The sequence below is a fragment of the Centroberyx gerrardi genome, chromosome 7, assembly GCF_048128805.1.
Source record: "Centroberyx gerrardi isolate f3 chromosome 7, fCenGer3.hap1.cur.20231027, whole genome shotgun sequence".
Classification (NCBI taxonomy): domain Eukaryota; kingdom Metazoa; phylum Chordata; class Actinopteri; order Beryciformes; family Berycidae; genus Centroberyx; species Centroberyx gerrardi.
This window is the reverse complement of record NC_136003.1, coordinates 27740334-27760633: the sequence shown is the minus strand read 5'-3', so window position 1 is coordinate 27760633 and position 20300 is coordinate 27740334. Positions and strand designations below refer to the sequence as shown.

General features: G+C 42.5%; 1 protein-coding gene across 1 annotated transcript; it reads right to left on the bottom strand.

Moving 5' to 3' along the window:
* Positions 1-413: 413 nt before the first annotated feature.
* pirt (phosphoinositide interacting regulator of transient receptor potential channels) lies at positions 414-1384 on the bottom strand. The gene is made up of 2 exons (XM_071896105.1): positions 1307-1384; positions 414-855 (listed from the first exon to the last, which is right to left on the bottom strand). Exon 2 carries the CDS (start codon positions 819-821, stop codon positions 414-416), a length of 408 nt encoding a protein of 135 aa, XP_071752206.1. The 5' UTR covers positions 822-855; positions 1307-1384.
* Positions 1385-20300: the final 18916 nt, after the last annotated feature.

Sequence of the window (20300 nt, the reverse complement as noted above, 5' to 3'; positions counted from 1 at the left end):
TTAATTATTCATGAATCCACATATACTGTACCACAAAGCATTAGGAAATCCCCCCCCGACCCCTTTTCCTTCATAAATATTCATCAGGACAGTTTGCTTTCCAGTATTCTTCTCGCCAAATTGTAAATATGCGTGAGTAATTGCCTTTTATATAGCACATTGTTGTCCTTGTGCGCTCACATTCTTATGGTTATTTAGTTCTAATGTAAATCTTTTCATGCACATAGTGTTGCCAGTCTTGTTGAATCAAACAAATAACATATCACCACGCAGAGTCTTTAAACAGTCGTCTTGCCCGAAAGGTTAACCCCTCTATCCAGTGTGCTTTCGGGAAAAGTTCCTCATTCGGAACAGCGTGCTTCGTCAGACTTCCCCTCCCAAAGTGATGTGACAAAATGGCAACGCCCTGGTCGTCACAGATTGAACACCGGAGGCCTGTAGTAACTGAGGGGCCTCTTCACGGTGGGCTGCTTCCTGTTCTCCTTGGTGATGGGGATCAGGACCACGCCCACCACGAACACCATCAGGCCAATGGACAGCAGGGCCGGACCCAGGATGTTGGTGACCTTCTTGCAGTGGCCGGCGAAGTACAGGCCGCTGATGATGAAGCCGCAGGCCAGGAAGCTGCCCCCGGTGGACATGAGATGGATGGGGAACCAGTAGATCTCACAGTTGCTGCGCGGAGTCTCGGTGGTCCAGAGGGACTCGCTCCGCGACAGGCTGAACACGGTGCTCTCTGTTCGGCTCGGGGGGGTCAGCTGGTCCCTGGACTGGGAGAGCGTGCACTCCCCCAGAGGGATGTTCTCCGGGCTGCCTGGCATGGCCTCCTCTGCTGCCTCAGCCTGGGTCACTCCTCTGTCGGAGAAAGGTGGAACACGAATTATGCTGTGAGGGAGTAGCAGCCTCTCTGAAGTCTCAGTCTCTGTGTGGAAACTGACGTAGGCGAGTTATGACTGATAGCTAATGAAGTTATATCTTGATTTGAACATTAGCATATCACATAGTGAATAATATTGTCTTTACATCACAATAAACCATGATAACTATGATCCGGAAGCCACTCAATTATATTGATGCCAGTAAGACACATTAACTTGCAAAATGAGTGTTAAAATGTTCCATGTCCATATTTTCTCAACACTATGGAATGATAAATTGTCTCTATTAGATTGTCATGGCTGCGTATGGATGTTTTCCTAAATCACCCTAGCTCTAACAAAAATGCTAATATTTCCACTTATTTGCTTTAGGCAAAGCCCGATATAGCTCAAACCAGGACCAAAATGGAAAGTAGATGAGCACCTACCTTTAAAATCTGGAGCACGTTGCTTTGGATGTATTTCTGAGGAATGGGCAATAAGTTTAAATCTCTTTACCATCAGAAAACATCCAGAAATCTGAAGGAAAAGCTGACAGAAACTCCCGCAGGCTGTCCGGCCAGTGAAACCAGTACAATGCAGTGCTGCAGATACCCACCCTCCTCCGCTTTCTCCACCTCCTCAAGAGTGTCCTTTGACCATCATCCCTTACCATCATCTGCCATCGCCAGCACTCAGTCCTGATGGTGCATCCAGGGCGAGGAGCTTGCCTTCCGGTCCCCAGAGGATATCCATAGAAGCTCCACTGCAGTGAGCTCAGACCTCAAACCACTCAAGCGGACGTCCCTCTTGGTCTGTACAGCGCTTTCAAAAAACTTCTGCGGACGGCTCGGACGTTGCCTTTTGTTGGAAGCGCCTGAGAGTTTCCATGACTGGGGAAATAACTGTCTCAAATGGCTGAAATACTTTCCACACAAAGAAGAGCTGGGCAGGGCAGCGGCTAGGAAATGGCTCTCTGTTGTAGCTAGATTGATGTAGCAAGCAATCACCCGTACAGACTTTCCAATACAGCCTGATATGTTGGTATAGTATCGACCACAAAGTACCCTAGAGCAATTATCTGCAAGTTGTAGTTTTGTTCTGTGAACATGAGATCAATGAAATCTGTGTAGCATCATCAAGCCTCAGAAAGTGGAGGAAAGCATATAGAATTTTGTTTTCCTGGACAAACTGAGAATTTTGTCCACCTTGCGACCCCGCCCTCCTGCATTTTCCTGCCTCAGACTCAAGAGAGGAAACACACTGTGATGTTGTTGCAATATGATACTCATGTTTCCATTAAACTGCCTGGATATTACATTTGTGACTTTGTTGCTTCGTGTGCTCTTTTGGAAAGGCACAAGTGTCAGTTTGTGGCCATTGATCCGAACATGATCCCTCACTTTAATACAATTACGCTCTACAGAGGGCTCCTAAGCAGGGGAAATGGCTCTTTAGGATTACTACTTAGCCAACTCATGTCCCAAAAACAGCCCTCGCCCCGATCTTATTAGATTATCACTGTCATCTCTCTGAAATGCACCATGGTAACACGGCAACACCCTGTGTCACACACATTTGATGCAACCTGTCAATACATGCAATGAATCGAATAATCCAGCAGAGGGCAGTACTGGCATGTGACTTCTTGTTTTGGGCAAATGATTCAACTTGGGTGTATCATTAACTTTTAGTGAGGTATTTCATACAGAGATAATTACACATTGTTTTATTCTGTATTTTGGTAATCACCCTTAATAAACTGCAGGCTCCTGTTCACTCTGAGGTGCATTTCAGATCAATGTCTTTTATCTCGCAGCCACATGTGAGAAATTAATTATCCATTGCATGTAATGTGCCAGCTTGTGATTATGATGTGCTTAATTCTCCTTAATGGTCCATTTAAGTTGCTTGCATCCATTTTGCTTGATCATAGTCATTTGGGGTAATTTTTCCACTGCTGAATAAACGTAATGAAAAATAAGGTGCAGCTGCAGACCTGCATGTGACAGGAGGTTTGATCAAGCTTGGTCATAAGATACTTGGAAGACGAGAGGGGAAGTTAAGTAAGTCAGCGAAAAAGTAAACTCCAGTGTAGTGATATGTGCAGGAAGTCCTTGAATAACAAAGAAGTGTCAAAGTTTCTATACTATACTGCATTAATTAGGATACGACTGATATATGGGGTTTTGAAGGCCAATACCAATATTTTTGGATGGAAGCTGCCGATGGCCAACATCTTCATATTTGACCATTTTCATGCCAAAAAATTTCAAGTATTCAGTGTTTCCCCCAGAATGTTGTTTCTTGTCAGGCCTCTTAGCATTTAGACCATCCTGGGACACTAAAACTCTCCATCGAAACCCAGGATAATGAAATTCTTTAATGCAGGGTGACTCACCACATCAATTCAACAGCGGGGGTTAAATGAAGAATTAATTCAGTAAAAAACATTATTAAACAGTTAAACAAATAGCATGTGCAAGTTTCATTTCCGGTTTTCCAGGCTGCTTCTCTGTAGCTGTGGTCAGGGAGGAACCTCCAGCGTATCAGAGGTAGACGACATTGATTGGCTGATACCCAGTATTAAAGAAAAGGTCAAAATCGACCCAATATATCGGCAAACTGATACATCGGTCTAATCCTATTTGATAATACAAACACAGAGAGTTGCCAGGGATTAGAGCTAATAAGCCTCGTCTTGAGTCAGCATGCTGAGTTTGTTGGTTTGGAAGGGGTTAGAAAACAGTATTAAGACCGGATTCAAATGAACTGTGGACTTTGAGGTGCGGTGCACACACCCTGCGGTTAAAGCCACCAGAACTAAGATGCTCTAACAACTCCAACCCTCACTGTTTTTCTAGGTTGAGGATTAAAGAGAAATACTTTTGGCCAAATGAAGCCTCACACAGGGCCTCGTTAACTCCTGAGCAAATATCAATAACACCTCTGCAGTCATTCATCTGCACACAAATCACATTTGAGGTAATATATTGCTGATTTACTTTCACAGCGGAGCCGTATTCGGTATAAGTGACCTTGGGATACTAATTAATCTCCTTTGCATATTTACAGCTTTTTGTTGAGCAGGCCCATGGGGCGAGCGCTGCATGCAAACAACTGTAGCGTATAGGTTCTTTAATCCACCCAAATACAGAGAGAGATTTTGGATATTCACCTTTCACTCTCAGCCCTTAAAGAAAAAAAAAAAATCCACCCTCGGATACTCTCACACTGTTAAATATCAGCAATTTGTGATGTTCAATGCATTCCAGAAGTTAGTTTGTGATGAAGTTTTGTAGTTTACTTTTTTAGTGTGCCAACTTTCCCTTAACCTGTCTTGTCTACTTCTGCTTCAGGTAGTGATTTCCTATGTTTCCCAGAATGCCTTTTGACAACTCGTAGAGAACTGGTGTGAGCTTGTTGCTTTCAATCAGACGTGGGTGTATGGGCATATAAATACAGCTAGATAGCCAACTAGTTTGTGAACATTAGGGTGAGTCTATGTTCGCGGCCACGACCCCTTGCTCAAAACCCAAAACACAACATGTCTTGTGGCTGCATTGCATTCTGGTCTATTGGAGAAATTGGTCTCTCTGCCTCTTCTACGATGGATTTCGGTGCAAAATGGTGAGTCTAGAAAGAAGCTCTCGCTCTTTGATTCTGAGGGACTGACACCAAAACCTGACATTTACCGTTTTAGAAACATTTTCTGCTACAGTATTAAACTCCATTGTTGGAGCGCTGGAAATTTCTTTTTTTTTTTTTTTATAAACTATTATTATTTTCAGATTTTCAGACATACAAAAATACAACAACAACAAACAGATTAACAAAATGATGGAGACAGGACCTAAGAAACTTATGTGGAGAAGACAGGACCAAAATACAAGGTCCTCCCAAATGAAAGAAAAAGAATGTACAGCTGTTATTGTAAAGATAGCAAAAAAACAAAAAAAAGTACATCCAGTAAGTACCATATCTGTTGTTACCACCTTTAAGTCATAGTACAATCACAGTATCATAAAATCATGACTGTGGTCATGCAAAGGATAGGTTTTCTACAAACTCCATAAAGGGGCGCCATACCAGGTTAAAGGTTTTGCGAAATCCATGCATGGTGTACCTCAGCTTCTCAAGTTTCAAGTTTAACATAACTTCCTTCACCCACTGTAAGAAAGATGGAGGTTTTTTTGACTTCCAACCAAAAAGAATAAGACGACGAGCCAAGAGTGAGGCAAAAGCAATTGCATTTGCTTGATGAGTGGTAACCTTGTTTTCCAAAGGACATACACCAAAAATAGCTGTGATTGGATTTGGATCAATAGTAATGTTACATATATTTGAAAAACACTCAAAGACGGATGTCCAAAAATCAACCGGAGATGAACACGACCAGAACATATGACCCAAAGTAGCTGGGCTTTGATGACATCTCAAACACTGGGGGTCTACTGATGGATATATTTTTGCCTGTCTCTCATTGGAAAGATGAAGGCGATGAAGGACTTTAAATTGGATGAGACCATGCCTTATATTGAAAGACGAAGCATGTATATGTCTTACACTGCGATGCCATGTGTCGTCAGGTAATTCACAGCCAATGTCCTGTTCCCATGCAGATTTAGTTTTCAACCACAATGGAGGGTTTATATTTTGGATTATGTCATATACTCTGGAGATTGCACCTTTAAGAGAGGGATTAAGGTCTAAACAAAATTCAATTGGGCCCTTGGTGGGAAGTTGTGGGAATGAGGGGAAATGTTTGCTGGCAAAACTGGGGGCCTGTAGATATCCAAAGAAATGAAATTTGGGGATACTGTAGTCTTTACCTAGAGCGTCAAAAGAAGCAAATACACCATCAATAAAACGATCACCAAAGAAGACAAGACCATTTCTATACCACATTTTAAATGCTGTGTCAATTAGTGATAATGGGAAAAGATGATTACGCCAATTATCTGTGGGAAAAACAAAAAAATACACCATCAAACAAGAAAAGGGGCCCAGAAATGCAAGGTGCATCGCCAATAGCTGTTTTTTTTTTTTTTACAGTGTTAAAGTGCCCTAGGGTGGATTTTTCCTTTAATTTAACTACCTCTTTATAGGGAGGAAAATAAAGCTCCCACATATTTCCTTGCTTCAATGATCACCGTGTTCTCTCTGTTACGTGTGGCCAACTAGTTTATGGTCCCCAGTGGAATAAAAATAGAGTGCATAATGCTTGCACCAGTCAAAGGAAAGGTATCTGCGATCCCCCGATGCTGCTGGCCTCTGGACCTCGGGCCTCGGTGACGTCAATTTGCCGGCCCGGTTCCACCCCTGCTGTGGCATGTCAGAGATGGAGAAAGACAGGCAGCGCTAATAAATGTTGTGGGAAAGGAAAAGGTGTGGAGTGTATAAACAGATCAATAGCTCAGCCAGGTCTCATTTCTGACAGATTTGTTTTCCCAGTCTGATAATTGGGCGAGAACAAAGTGCGCCACACTCCTCCTGTTGATCTGATGGTTCTCGGTCTGGCTTCTCTGGGCTCACTGCCGGGGTTTTTTTTTTTCCTCCAGGGTGGGAATATTGGAGGGTGCTGATAGGTTCTCACTGAACTGAGACTGGACACACAGCTTGGTTTGGCTCGCTGAGGAAAGGAAAGGAAAGGAAAGGAAAGGAAAGGAAATGTTGCTGAGATCTTTGCTGAGAAGTTGCCCCAGCCCTTATGGAAGTGAAGGGAAAGCATTTTCTTTTTTTTCCCTACACACAATTTTTTGGGAATCTTCTGTGGTACAGTATGTTCACAATACTTAGATTTGCTTGTTAGCTGTTTGGCTAGAGGTAGATTGTGATTGATTGAGCCTTCAGATTTTTCAGAAGGCTTCACTTTATCAAAGGATACCTCATACCTGTGTACACTTCTTTTATCTGAGTAATTATTGCATTTAAAGCTGCACTAGGCAAAATTTTTATGTAAAAATCTTATTGGCCTAAATCACAAATTGGGGCTGCAGCAGAGAGGAGTGTCCCATTTGCCCAAATTGAGATGCCGTACAATTACCCTATTTGCCCACATTAAATTCTGGTGTTGGGTATGGTCGCTGGCGGGAAATCTCTGCCGAAATGACCGACTTGAAACGTAAGAGCAAAATCCACCCCCAGCACCTCCTACCAGCCACTAAGAAGAAGAAATTTAGCTCTGAGGAGTGTTTGAGGACACGCGTTACAGGATTCCTGGGTAATGAAGTTCTTCAAAATCTCAAATATTCAAACCGTTATCTCTCGCTGCCACTTGGGGCCGCCAAAGCGCACAGTTGCTAGTGCAGCTTAAACACGACTCTAGAGAAAGCGCATCAACATTTTCCACCCAAATCAAACCAAACCATCAGACTGGGTTTTTTTTAACACCATGAATGGATGGGGGGAGATATGAATCACAATGCAAGCAGGAAAGGGAAGATGCAAAGAACAGCTTTGTATTCAGAGCGAGGAACAGGTGCGAACGGCAGGAATTTTAAATAGCCTCTTAAATCAAGAGCGCTGCTCAGGTAACTGCGGGGAACGTGACCTGTGGGTGCCGGCTCACTTCCAGGACTGCCGCTGCCGTTCTGCGTGAACACAGTGCTTTAGGTGAGAAATCAATCAGAAACGAAGAAGACACTGATGGCAGAGCCTGTGTTTTCGTACGTTATTGTAAGTCCCAGTGGGTGAATCACACTGGACAGAATACACTCAAAGGGCGATCTTCACACTTGAAATGAATAACTTGACGAGTTTGTAATGCGTTATCTAATAATGAGTCTGTGATGATTCATGTATTTGCCCGATTTTGGATGAGAATAAGGCATTGATTAGATGGCCAGCACTGTTTTGACAAATACACAGAAGAAGCAGGACAACCGAGACAAAAAATAAACGAAAGTGGAATACATCCGGGACACATTTTTGGTGAAAGAAATTGTGTGTATTTATATTTTTGTTTATCTGTCTTGATGTTGGCTAGGATGATTTCTACATGTTTGGATATCTCCGCTGTCAACAGACTGCAGCATGATAAAACTCACATTTTATAAATAATGGATACATTTCTATTCAGACTTATATATGGACAATCATACAACCTACATTAAAGAGCATCAGAGGTGTATTGACCTATACTTCTATACTGGAACCATATGTAAAAGTCCCCTTATATATACTTATACATATAGACAGAAGCTGTATAAAAGTCTGTATAGCATTAGTGTACTTACCATGTATAACCGTTTGACATGAGTTATATGAAAGTCTCTATACACTACCAGTCAAAAGTTTGGACACACCACATTTTTCTGTATTTTTACTATTTTCCTCATTTTAGAATATTAGTAAAGACATGAAAACTATGAAATAACACAAAAAAAGTGTTAAACAAATCAAAAATATCTTATATTTTAGATTCTTTAAAGTAGCCGCCCTTTGCCTTGATGGAAAGGAAAAGGCTTTGGAAAGAAATTCATACACAGGCATCAACTTCACTATTTATATTTGTCTAAGAAACAAATTTCAAGCATTTAAGCAGAAGCCTTTAGATCAAAATGGCTTTAAGAGAATGAAAAACATAGAACATTCAATCAGGTGTGTCCAAACTTTTGACTGGTAGTGTATAAGGGGCGTTCATGTAAAACTATGTTCTTGTTCTGTCACTTAACATAAGTCAGCCTGTGTCAGAGTGTGTAATCACACCCCAGTGGCCTGTGTGTGTGTGTGTGTGTGTGTGTGTGTGTGTGTCTGCAGAAGAAATTAGAGGGAATGGCAGCAGACAGCTTAACCTCTTGCTGCGAATATCAAATCTTCAAGATGCCATCTGAGATCAAATCAGGCTTTAAAGGTGTGAAAGCCCCTTTTTCTGTCGACCAGTACTGGCCCTGACTTTATATAAAAAGAAAAAGAATGTGTCGATACTATTTAGGATTTTCTAGAGGATTACACCCATCCTTCACCCCACAGATTCAGGTATTTTACAGGAGGTCCTGTACTGTACACACACACACACACACACACACACACACATAGAGCGAGAAAGAGAAAGGGAGAGAGAGAAAGAAACAAACTCCAGTCCATAAACAAAAACTCAGGTGATTGAGTGTTGCTTCGGAAAAATTTTTTTTTTACAGCGTGCCATCTTCGGTTCTGTATGATCCTCTTAAAAGCAATAAAGCTCTAATGATGTCAGCCCTGAAACGGGGGGTGAGAGGCTTTCGTCGAGGTTACAAACCAAGTAAAGCAATATACAGCAAGTTATGACGGTGCTTCACAAGAGAGACTCTGACATCTAATTTCAGATATCAAGAGAGAGACTAACGGTATCACAGGGGTCCGGGGCGTCCTGAACCATGGGAAATAAGAGCAATCTACCAGGGGTCAAAGGAATAAAAGCGGTGCAGCCACACCGCCACCCCTCGCCCGTAAATATGACCGAGCTCACTGACAAGCGCCACTTTATTATGCCGAGGTGTCCGGGGGGTGACCGGGTTGATCTGGGAGGTGCGCGGCGTTGGAAGGGTCTGTCTTCACCGGAGCTCAAAGGTCGCAGGTCACGGCTTGTCTCGAAAATTGTGAAGCCGTACGTAGGAGACACGGCGCCCCTTTGATGGAGAAACCCCCCCCCCCCGGCAGATGTAATATCACAGCTGTAGCTAGAGATCCTTTTGAAATGCTAATCCCCTCTCTGAGCGGCGGGGCCGATCGATGGTATTGATCCGGCATGCCCATCAGCAGTAAGGAGAAGGTCCCGCGGTCATATGGATAAGTATTTTACCGTCCCTTTCTTTTTTTCCCCCTCACAGACCTCAATATTTCACGTGTATACTGAGTCGGTGCAGAGCGTCCTCGCCGGGTCTAACGCTCAGTGACAGTTTGATGGCCGAGGCTGTACAGATGTTGAGGCCTAATCAAGATAAATGAGGGCTATTTTGTTGCATGCTGAAAATTCAATATGGTGGCCATGCTGCGTTACCTGGGGAAACTCCCTGTGGAGCGCTGTGGCCTTACAGACTTTAGATTACTTAGAGGAAACAGTTTGGGGCTCTCACAGCAAATTGCAAAAGAACAAGGTGGCTTCTACTGTATATCGATTCCGCAATTTCTGCTTAAGTGCCACATCCCACAATATTTGCTTTTACTATTACGTTGCAGAACAGGATTTTGGACATGATTTAACAACGATAATACTCCACTTTTAAAGTAATAAGCCTATTCCCAGTTCGTGAAAGCTTTTCCATTTGCTGTTCTAAACACCCGGTGTCTGGTAGCTCTTTCCTGTGATGCGTTTTACGTTTCCATTTTGTTTGTAATAAACAGAAGAAGAAGAACTGGGTAGTTAGCATGAGCAGCGATAGCCACCAAAGGCTGAACAGACAAAGACAAGAGAAACTCAAACTGCATCAACAGGAAATCCAAGGGAAAAGACGTCACAGTCCCGCCCACACCGTTTGATTGACAGGTGATCGCTGGGAAGTGCGGTGCAGAAACACCACAGCAATGAGCGCTTAGCACCAAAGATGGAGACCAAAAAAGAAACCAAAAACAGAAACAGGATTTCACGGATTACCACTTTCAAGAATCTCTCCAAACAAACACTTTTTATAGTCTGTATGGATCACTTAGCCTCTTCCACGTTTCCCTGAATTTTCCAGGTGAATGATAATGTGTTGTTTATCAGCGAGGCTTCTTCCTGCCAGCCCGAGGCAAAGGTTCATCTCGCGTGTCAGGCAGTGTATTATCCTCGATTTCAAAGCGTGAGGTAAAATTGCCATTTGTTGTTACGGCCGTGAATTGCGACCGCGGGGACCGGCTCTCACAAACAATCAAGATGATGGGCTGTTTTCCGGCCGCTTTCTGCGCCCGCCGCCGTTATGAAGTGATTTCATTAATTTTTCCCACACTGTCAAGACGCCGCAGTGTTAGATGAAGTTAAGCCACCTATTCAATCCAGTCAATTTATATGTCAGAGTCTGAGAAAAGTATGAATTTGCTGTTATTTTTGCATCGCTTCGTCTGTTTGTTTCTTTGCTGCAGCGATCGCTTCAGCGTAACCTTCGGACAAGGCGAAGAGCAACTATTGGTCCTGAGCCGATGAGTCGCTCTGTGTTATTTATGGCATGTGATCATAATCGCAAGCACTGTTTTCACTGTATTTTTGCATTGTGAACATTTCATTTTGAAAACAGAAGTAGCCTACAGAGGAACTAGACTTTCTCCATTACAATACTTACACGCTCTAACAATCTCAAACTGTTGGAAGGAATGATGACACTTTATTTGAAGTGCATTGTGATGTATTGCAAGCAGATTAGTAGCTCATTACAAGCACAGATAAGCTTTTCTTACAATCATCAGACAAACATCAGAAAATCACATTCAGCTTAATATCATTTCATTAACTATACAGTTGCCCCATAAAGTATTCAACGCCCCCGATTTTTTTGCATATTGGGTTTATTATCTCAGGCTGTGAGGGTCTTAAAACTCAGTGGGTGGGGAGTTTATGTTCCAAAACAGAGTGCAAGCTAAAAAGTGAGTTTTGAAAGCCAGAAATCTCAGCACCTGGCCAAGTAATCATTGAGTATTGATCAACCGCCCTATCAAACCCCACACAGATATATTATGGTCATTTTGAGCTATGGGCCAGTAAAAACCTTACTCACTACCCCTTTAACTTTATTTAATATGATTTGACTATGAATTGTTTGCCCCTCTTCGGTTGATTTAGCATTAAGGATGACTATGTTGCATAATGTTTGAATGGCAATCACCACAGAACAAAACCATGCATTTGACTTTGATCCAGTTCTCAGACAGCGAGAGCACGAGGTGCCGTCTTCAGCACCATCTAAATACCAAGTTAAAAGAAAAACTTTAATACGTTACTGTCAAGTTGTTGGTGACAGTTTTGTCAATGAGCTGCTCCGTCAGACATTTGGCTAATGTGATTTATTGGTAAAATTCCACTTTGACAGTGGAAGTGTCACTTCCTCTGTGTAGCTTGAGGTCTAAAGACTCTGAGCGCAGCGGCCTGGTCCCGTTCAGCATTGTTCCGAACAACCAAAGGAACGCTTACTCCCTCGAATCACGTCGATCGGATTGATTCCCTCTCTTCATTTTCATCTTTCTTTCGAGACAATTGATTTTCTTTTTTTTTTCTTGCCTCATTGCAAAAGAGGAACAGGAATTTAATTACAGCAGCTCCTCAGCTGTCCAAAGATTCAAAACAAAACATTTTTCTCAGAAAATGTTGGACTCGATATCTTTATTGCGCAAACACTCCAAGATACAACCGTCTCAAAGTGTATGCTATCCGATATCCTGCATGTGAGGGATTTGTTTTATGAGAAGCAGTTCATGTTTGTGTTTGTGTAATTGGCTCGAACATTGTCAGTATCAACACATTCGTGGAAGGTTTAATTTTCTTACATTCATAGTTCATTATAAAGCGGTGTCTGCTGAGAAACTAACATGATGAATTATTCATGAGTGTGTGCTCTTCTTCTCCTGCATCTGTTTTTGCTCGCTACAAACTGTCTTGCTGCATTTTAATTATTGCACAGCCTCTCAAAACTTTGGGGGGAATGCAGAGGGATTTGACCTTAACAGGGCAATCTTTTTGCCATTTGAGATCAAAACATTTATGAGTTGCTTTATTGTTTTTCTTCAACAGAATACTAGTTGTAGTTGAGAGACAGTTGAAAGGCGAGTGTAAAGTATATTTGCAAAAAGACACTGTTGCTCTTCTCACTGTTTCTCTCTGTATCTGTGGCATACAGCAGTTTAGGTTCACAGCTCTTTTGTCTGGCTCAACAGCATTTTGCTCACACATCTACTGAGAGGCACAAATTTAAGCATTTCTTGATGTTATTCCTGGGGTTTAGCGCAGCCAAATTAATATTTGTGAACAACTGTCTCCCAAAGCCACAGAAACCAGAGAACGAAGACTCAAACCTGCGATACGATCAGGTATAAAGCCCGGAGCTGCTCCACAGAGAGTGAATTAGGAGAGATAGTAAACTAGAGTGGGAGAGCTTCCAGGGTTATTTTCCGGAGATATGAGTGTACATCGTCTGGCTTAGAGCTGACGACACTACTAAAGAATGAAGCTTATTTGAGAAGAAAAACCTCAAACAAAAACATTCACAAAGTCAGTCCTCCATTCATTTCCCATGGAGCAGCTCTAGACTTTATACAGCTGAGGACTGGGCTGTTTTGTGTCGTAGATCTTTGTTTTCTGGCTTTGGGAGGGAGTTATTCATGTCCAGAGCTATTGTTTGGATTGTCCTGGACCAGTGATTCTCAACCTTTTTCATATCAAGGTCCCTAATTTAGTCCACATTAGAGCCACAGACCCCCATTTGATGAGATTTTGTCTCTCAGACCCAAATCTGAGAATATTTTTATTGTTAGATATGATTTTGTCCAGAATCCCTATGATCAAAACAGTCATTCTTCTTGTAAATTAAATAATGCTGAAGTTTATCGATTCATCAGTTTGCTGGGGACCCCCTGGAACCCTCTCAAGGACCCCTGGTGGTCCCCGGACCCCACGTTGAGAACCACTGTCCTAGACCATGGGAATAACATTTTTTCATGTATATATGAACCCCCCAACTGCTCCAGTGAACAACAGTAGAAGACGACTGTACTGGGCAGCTCCCAGGTTTGAATGTGTGTAATTGTATGAATGTGAGGCAGGATGTTGCTCGAAAAGTGCTCAGTTGACTGTCTTCATCCTACTCCTCCTCCTCCTCATCACTCTGTCTGTTCTCTTTAGCCAAAAGCGTTGTGCAGCACTATGCAATGTTGCAGAACGTGTACACACAGCAGTAATTTGCCACATGACGATAAGTTAAGACATACTTTTTTTCTAGGCTTTAGATAGCATGTGCAGTCCTGGGTGAAATTAGCACTTTCTGATTTGGCAAATCACAAAGGAGGAAGCCATGATAATTAGGTTAGCACCGCAAAACAGTTTGTCCCATAATTTCTTCTAGATCTTACACATGCAAATATGATTGTTTTTCCTTGGGTATAATTCAGTATCTCCCACGTTTTCCATGCACAACTGTGTTATAGTGCCGCTGCAAATGTTAAGCAGACCGGAGCTACACTGTATGTGTGCAGCATATTTCTCTGTACTGTCAATAAAAAATTCCTGCGAGGCGCTCTCCACTCCTCCCTTACCAGCTTACAAATGACAGTTTACCAGATCAAGCTGCATGCTCCACAGATTGAACAAATCACACGAGGTGCTGCTTTTTACAGATGGCATTTAGGCTTTTTTTTTTTTTTTTTTTTTTTTTAATCTGTGCTCCGTGGGTTTCACTCCGGCAGAAATCAAGGTCGCGGAGCGTCTTGGAAATCTAGGACGGCTCGCCTCGTGAGACGTGCTGTTCATCTACCTCCTATTATGAAGGTGGCACAGCGACCTGCTCTACACGGGCGTGCACCTCCAGTACGGATGTCAGCGCTCAGACGGGGAGGTTTACCGTACGCATCAAACGCCTGAGTAATCATTTCAGACGAGTACAGCGACTGGACCCCCGAAAAACCCGAAATGCATTCCTCGTCGTGCGTCTCTGCGTCTCCGCGTCTCCGTGCTAACTTGACCTAGCGAGCTCAGCGAAGGAGCTCGGGCCTCGCGTTGCGCCCTCCGCCGCAGCGCCGTTGATTAATGGATCGCCGGTGTGAACTCTTGAACTGCCAATCTGCTGGAGGCCTTTCTGAGCTGTTTACTTCCGAGAAATTTATGGACCATGAGTATTTTTCCTATTGTGTGCTTACTTTGTGCCCCTGCAGTGAATTCCTCTGAGAGACTTCAGCCTAGTTGCCCAGATTAAATATCTCTGCCTTTAAAGTGGTGGTGGTGAGCAGGCATGCGAATTTTAGTAGAGCAGAAAAGTGAATTTCCCTCTCTGCACATTTCTGAAATGGAAAAAATGTGAAAACTATCAGGCAGTATGGATGGCTTTAAACCCCTCATTAATATTTTGTCACATCCGGAACAATAGGAAACGATATTATGTAACCTGAAACAGTCTCAGACACACACAGGAATACGCTCATATACACAAGCGGGCACACGCGCAAACTTCTTTGCAAACAAGCAGAGGTCTCTGTTGGTGGCTGCTTCTGTCAGATAGTTCTCAGCAGGATGCAGTCAGATCGGCAGCATCTTGCTGACAGAGAGAGAGAGAGGGGCTGTGAACATCCGAGTTTCATCATGTTCAAACAGCGGGGAGCCTCACACCTCACCTCACAGGAAACAGGAGGTCCCACATCACATGTTCCTGTGTTGCCACCAGAAAGCAGGGCAGAGGTTTTAACTCGGGGTTAGACCAATATATGATATTCACCTAGTGTAAACAACGACGCGTTCAGGCACTTCTGGGCTCTTTTGGGACGCTAAATTGAAACTGGTGTAAGTTTACACTGGAGGAAAATGAGGAAAAAATGTTGTGTTTGCGAGGGGAAATGGATCGGGATGCTTTCGGTTTCCATCACGAAAGTCAAAGCAGGCAAAAAAACAAAAACAAAGAGAGGACTGGGTGAAAAGATTTAAAAGGTAAAAGGAAGAGCCAGAGCAATGCTGCTGGCCTGATAAACTTGCCGCTTAATCTAACCTAGATGGATGGCTACATTTTAGTCAGCTAAATAAATTAGGTTAGGGGCATTCAGTTAAAGGTCCCATATTCTACACCTCTTGAGGTCCATTCAAAGCTGTTTGTGTGGTGTCATGAACCAAAAACACTCTTAATCCATTTACACGTTAATTTTCCAGCATCTCTCTGAGCCTTACCAAGAACAGGCTGTTTCTGTCGCTGTGCCTTTAAGGCTCATTAATATTAACGACCCCTCTGTTCTGATTGGCTAACCGTTTCAAGAGTGAAACGTGAGACACCACAGCGCCAGCAGAACAGGCAGCTACAGGTAGGGAAAACTCTCCGATAATACACAATGACAACCGCTCAACCGCTTTGAAAAAAACACGTTGTTAGTTTGTTATTTTTTACAAAAATGATAATGAGCGGAAGTCCAAACGGCTCGTTTAGAGGCTCGGTTTTCTAATATGGATTGTGTGGATTTAGTTGCCGACCGTGCGTTTTGATACTTTAGATAGCACATCCAACTCCTTTATAATAAAAGGGGCAAGGGGAATCCTGTTTTACACGATATGGGACCTTTAACATGGCAGCTAATGTGAGTCGTAGCTAACGTAGCCAACAGCGATGGAATGGCTAAAGCAGACATAGCTAACGTAGCTCAATTCCTCTTAACTACAATCTGTGAAGTAAATTATTTATTTACTCTCTTCCGTAAATGATGTGCTGGTTGCAAGTCTTTCCCAATTCCAATCGGAGCAGCAGCAGCACTTTATTGCTCTGATCCTCCTCTCACTTTCACCCAGGCCTCTTTTGTTTTTTGCAAGGTCTGACTTTACTGAAAGAATCCCGATGAGATCTGTTTACACCCCCAAACACAACATTTTGTAGTCATTTTGCTCCACTGTAGACATACAGTGGTCGAAAAGAACCTCAAAGTGCCTGATGCATATGCAGTTGTAGACTTCATATCACGTATATGGAGCTGAAATTGGCTTTTTAATAAAAATCAAACGTTGGCCAGTCAGTGTGGTCCACCTCTGATATGATGGATATGATGCAGTTTGATTGATCACATATTTATCGTAGAATTGATTAATACTACACTGGTTGTCTGTGGGAAGCCGTTAACCTGAATCGACTGGAACGTGACATTTAAATCCGATTCTACACAAGCTTATGAATGAATATGTTGGGTTTTAGTGGAGTGTTTCAGTGTCTCATGGTCTAAATGCTGTTTCAGAGGCTTTTCCAAGAATACAGTTCTGGGGGAAACACTGAATACTTTTACTTGTTTTGTTGTCACATTATAATATATTGAATACCGTCACAAAATATCAGGTATTGGTGGCTTCGGTCCAAAAATATCAGTATCTGCCTTCAAAAACCCATATTGGCTGAATCGTAGTTTTAACAATCCTCTGTTCAGTTGTGCCAGAATAATGTGTAACTTAAGTTGTATTGCTGCAGTCCTTCAGAGGAAAAGTTAAAGAGCAAATTCAACAGGTTGACAAGAACGCTTTGTGAAGGTTTAACTTGAAAATGCAAGATCCTTCAACGCGGAGCCCATTTTTTGACAGCAAATAAGCCGTGAGCGGTTTGATAAACCCCCGGTGCTTTCATTTTGTCACAAGGTGAGAAGGGCGTTCTCTCAGATTATTATATATATTTATATATATATTCTGCTGGCATTTGATCAAATGGACATATCTGCCAATCACAGGCTCTGGGGAGGGCCTGATCTCCAGTGTGCTGTGCATTGATCCGCTCCGTGGCCTGACCCCTCTGAAGTGTGGAATTGTGCTCGGCTTCAAGACTTGAAGTGCAGGCAAGGAAATTCAAAGTGCCTTTGACCAGAAGATAAAAATAAAAAAAAACACTCAAGGTGAAAAGAGGAAGGAAGGAGGAGGTAGAGAACCAGAGAGAGAGAGAGAGAGGCTGAGAGAAGAAACTGAGAAATGATAGAGTGTGTGTGTGAGGGAGTGAGAACTTAGCAAGCCAATGCCATTGTTATCTTGGTAGCAGATGGAGAGTGAATTGTATGTATGTTTGGTGATTAATGAAGGTGCTTGTCAATAAGACAATGCAGGTGGGATATTAATTCATCAGTTTGGCAGGAAGCGCTGACTATAATTGAAGAATGTTCTCTCAGGGAGTGGAGAAGTGGATAGAGATGGGACACTCACAGGGTTTTTTTTTTATGTACTGCGGCAGGGAATGAGGATGAGTTCAATTCAATGTCACAGTGTAAAATGGTGCAAGCAAACTCCATTCATCAGGCATGTTTAAAATGCTGGCAACAGTTGTATCAAATTACCTGCGTGTCTCCAGTTTTCTAAAAACATGCACTGCAAAAGCAAAATCTTTTTGAGTCTTAAAGTCTTTCTTAAAACATGAAAAAACCTGCCAGTGGGTTGAGTTTATTTCACTTGTTTCCAATGCAAATCAACTTGTTTCAAGCATTTTATTCATTTTCTTGATTCTAGTGTAGTGATCTGCCTTTCTCTCCCTTGATTCAAGATGTTGACACTCCTTTCTAGGAAATTCCTGAAATACGTGAAACTAAACTGGAAACAACAATCCCATTTGCAGAACTTTTCACTTGACTAATACTGAATATTAAACTAAATGACTGTAATATGGACATTTTTTGCGGTGTATCTGATGCATGAGCTTCCCATGTAGCTTATAATATCCGTCCTGATCTGTTTGAAAACTCTGTCGCTGGTGTTGTAAATACAGTGCTTCCCTTGAACACAGTGTGGCACTACTCAGATGATGTGAAGAAGGATTTCATAATCACTCCCATAATTGTTGTAATTACGGTAATGATGGAAAGTATCATCATCATTTCCTGGGCAGATTCCCCATCCCTGGCACTTTGCATGGCGCAGTGGGCCTGTAACCTCGCTCTGTGGGTAAAACCAGGCGAGGCGATGAGGCCTGAGCGCACTGAGATGACGGTGAATCGCCGATCGTCTGCGGTCCAGCGGCGCTTTGCCGAGCCTCGTTAAGAAATTATTCTAATCGCACCCACATTATGGATCATTACCTGTAGGTAGACGCTTCACTTCATGATCATTCACCTCTTAATTCGTAAAGGTCCTGGCTTGTAAAAACAGGAGAGGGAATAGGGATAATATATGATGGTATTGTCAGTAACCTGCCACAGCAACAAGCCGTCTTAAAGTAATACTCCATGACATTTTCATAGAAATAAATGTCAGTTTTACTACTTTATGTCGCTGATTGATATAACACAATCGTGATTCAACCTATAGCCAGTTCATAAAAGTTTTTTAATTTGTTTTATGTTTCCAGCAGCAGCAACAGCAGTTTGTTTGGAATAAATAGAGGAAGAACCGGTTAGTTAGCATGAGCAGCGATAGCCAGCATGGCTGAACAGACAAAAAAACTCCACAGCAACATGACCGCTTAGCACCAAAAAGGTCGCAGATATCAAAAAAATAAACAAGGGTCTCGCAATTTACCTCTTTAAAGTGGAATTCCATTAAATTTGACTTTTGGGTCGTTTTTGCAAAATGTAGACATTTATCTAAAGTGCCCCATTTCTTCTGTTGCTTCGAGTTATGTGTTCTGAATATCAAATGTTTTCAGTCAAAGTGCATTGGCTGAGATATTCAGAAGACTTATATGTATAGTCATTTTCCTGTATGTTAAAGGGGCATTAAGCGATCTGTGAGCGTTATCAGTAGGGATTGCAACAACACTGATAGAACCAACCATCCTCTTGTTCTACGGTGGCCTGTAATTGACATAAACAATAAAGTCACATTTTCACAATAGAGAGGAGTAAGCTAGCTAATTACAGCAGAGATCCAATAGAAACGTCTAATGAAGAGGTAATGTATCACCCCCAATGTACCGGAATAATAATACTGGGGGGAATTTTTGTTCCAAAACAAAGTACAGGCTGGAAAGTGAGTTTTGAAAGCCAGAAATCTCCCGGTGAAGTAATGGTAAAGTCATAGGTATTGATCATCAACCCCCCTGCAGATATATTATGGTCATTTTGTGCTACGAGGCAGTAAAAATCGTACTTATTTTCCCCTTTAAGAATCTAGACATTGGAAAAAAGTATATAGATGTTTAATGTTGGTACAGGAACATCGCTGTCAATATTTTCTTTCAAGCATCTCAGCATCTCAGAATTTCATTTTTCTTGATTTTACAAACTCAAAACTCATAAAACGAGAAAAAAAATCGCAGCATTGTGAAACATTCTACGTTGGCAGAATAAGAATATCACAGTCAGTTTCAATGGGTTTCCTCTCTGTAAGCTGTAGGTACACGTCCCCCCCCCCCCCCCCCAACCCTTTCCCCCCTTCCTTATCCTCCCTTCCCCTTCCTGCATCCAACAACTATCCATTCCAGAGAGGAAACACTCGGGGCCATCTCAGACTCGGCTACGCTATTGACTGCTCTCATTTAAGCGGTGGTGAAGCAGTGTGCTGGAGGGATCGATATGAGCCGCCTGCGGGTGCTGTGTGTGGTGTGTGTGTATGTGTGTGTGGGGGGTATTTAGTGCAAGGAGAACTGCCTGGGCCTATTAGGTGCATTCATCATCAGACTCCCATGGTAGAATGGTCACCGGTGAATGTCACGGTGTTTACACACTCTTCACACACACAAACACACACACACTGCCTCCTTAAGCACCCTGCCCTATTTACTCCCTGCATTTACATGTTGCCCACATCCATACATTACTCCCCTGGGGTTGGGAGCTCTGGCGGTGAACCATAAATTACATGAGCTCCCGTTGTCCAACTTCTGGACGTGTTGGATATTAAAGTGTAATTGC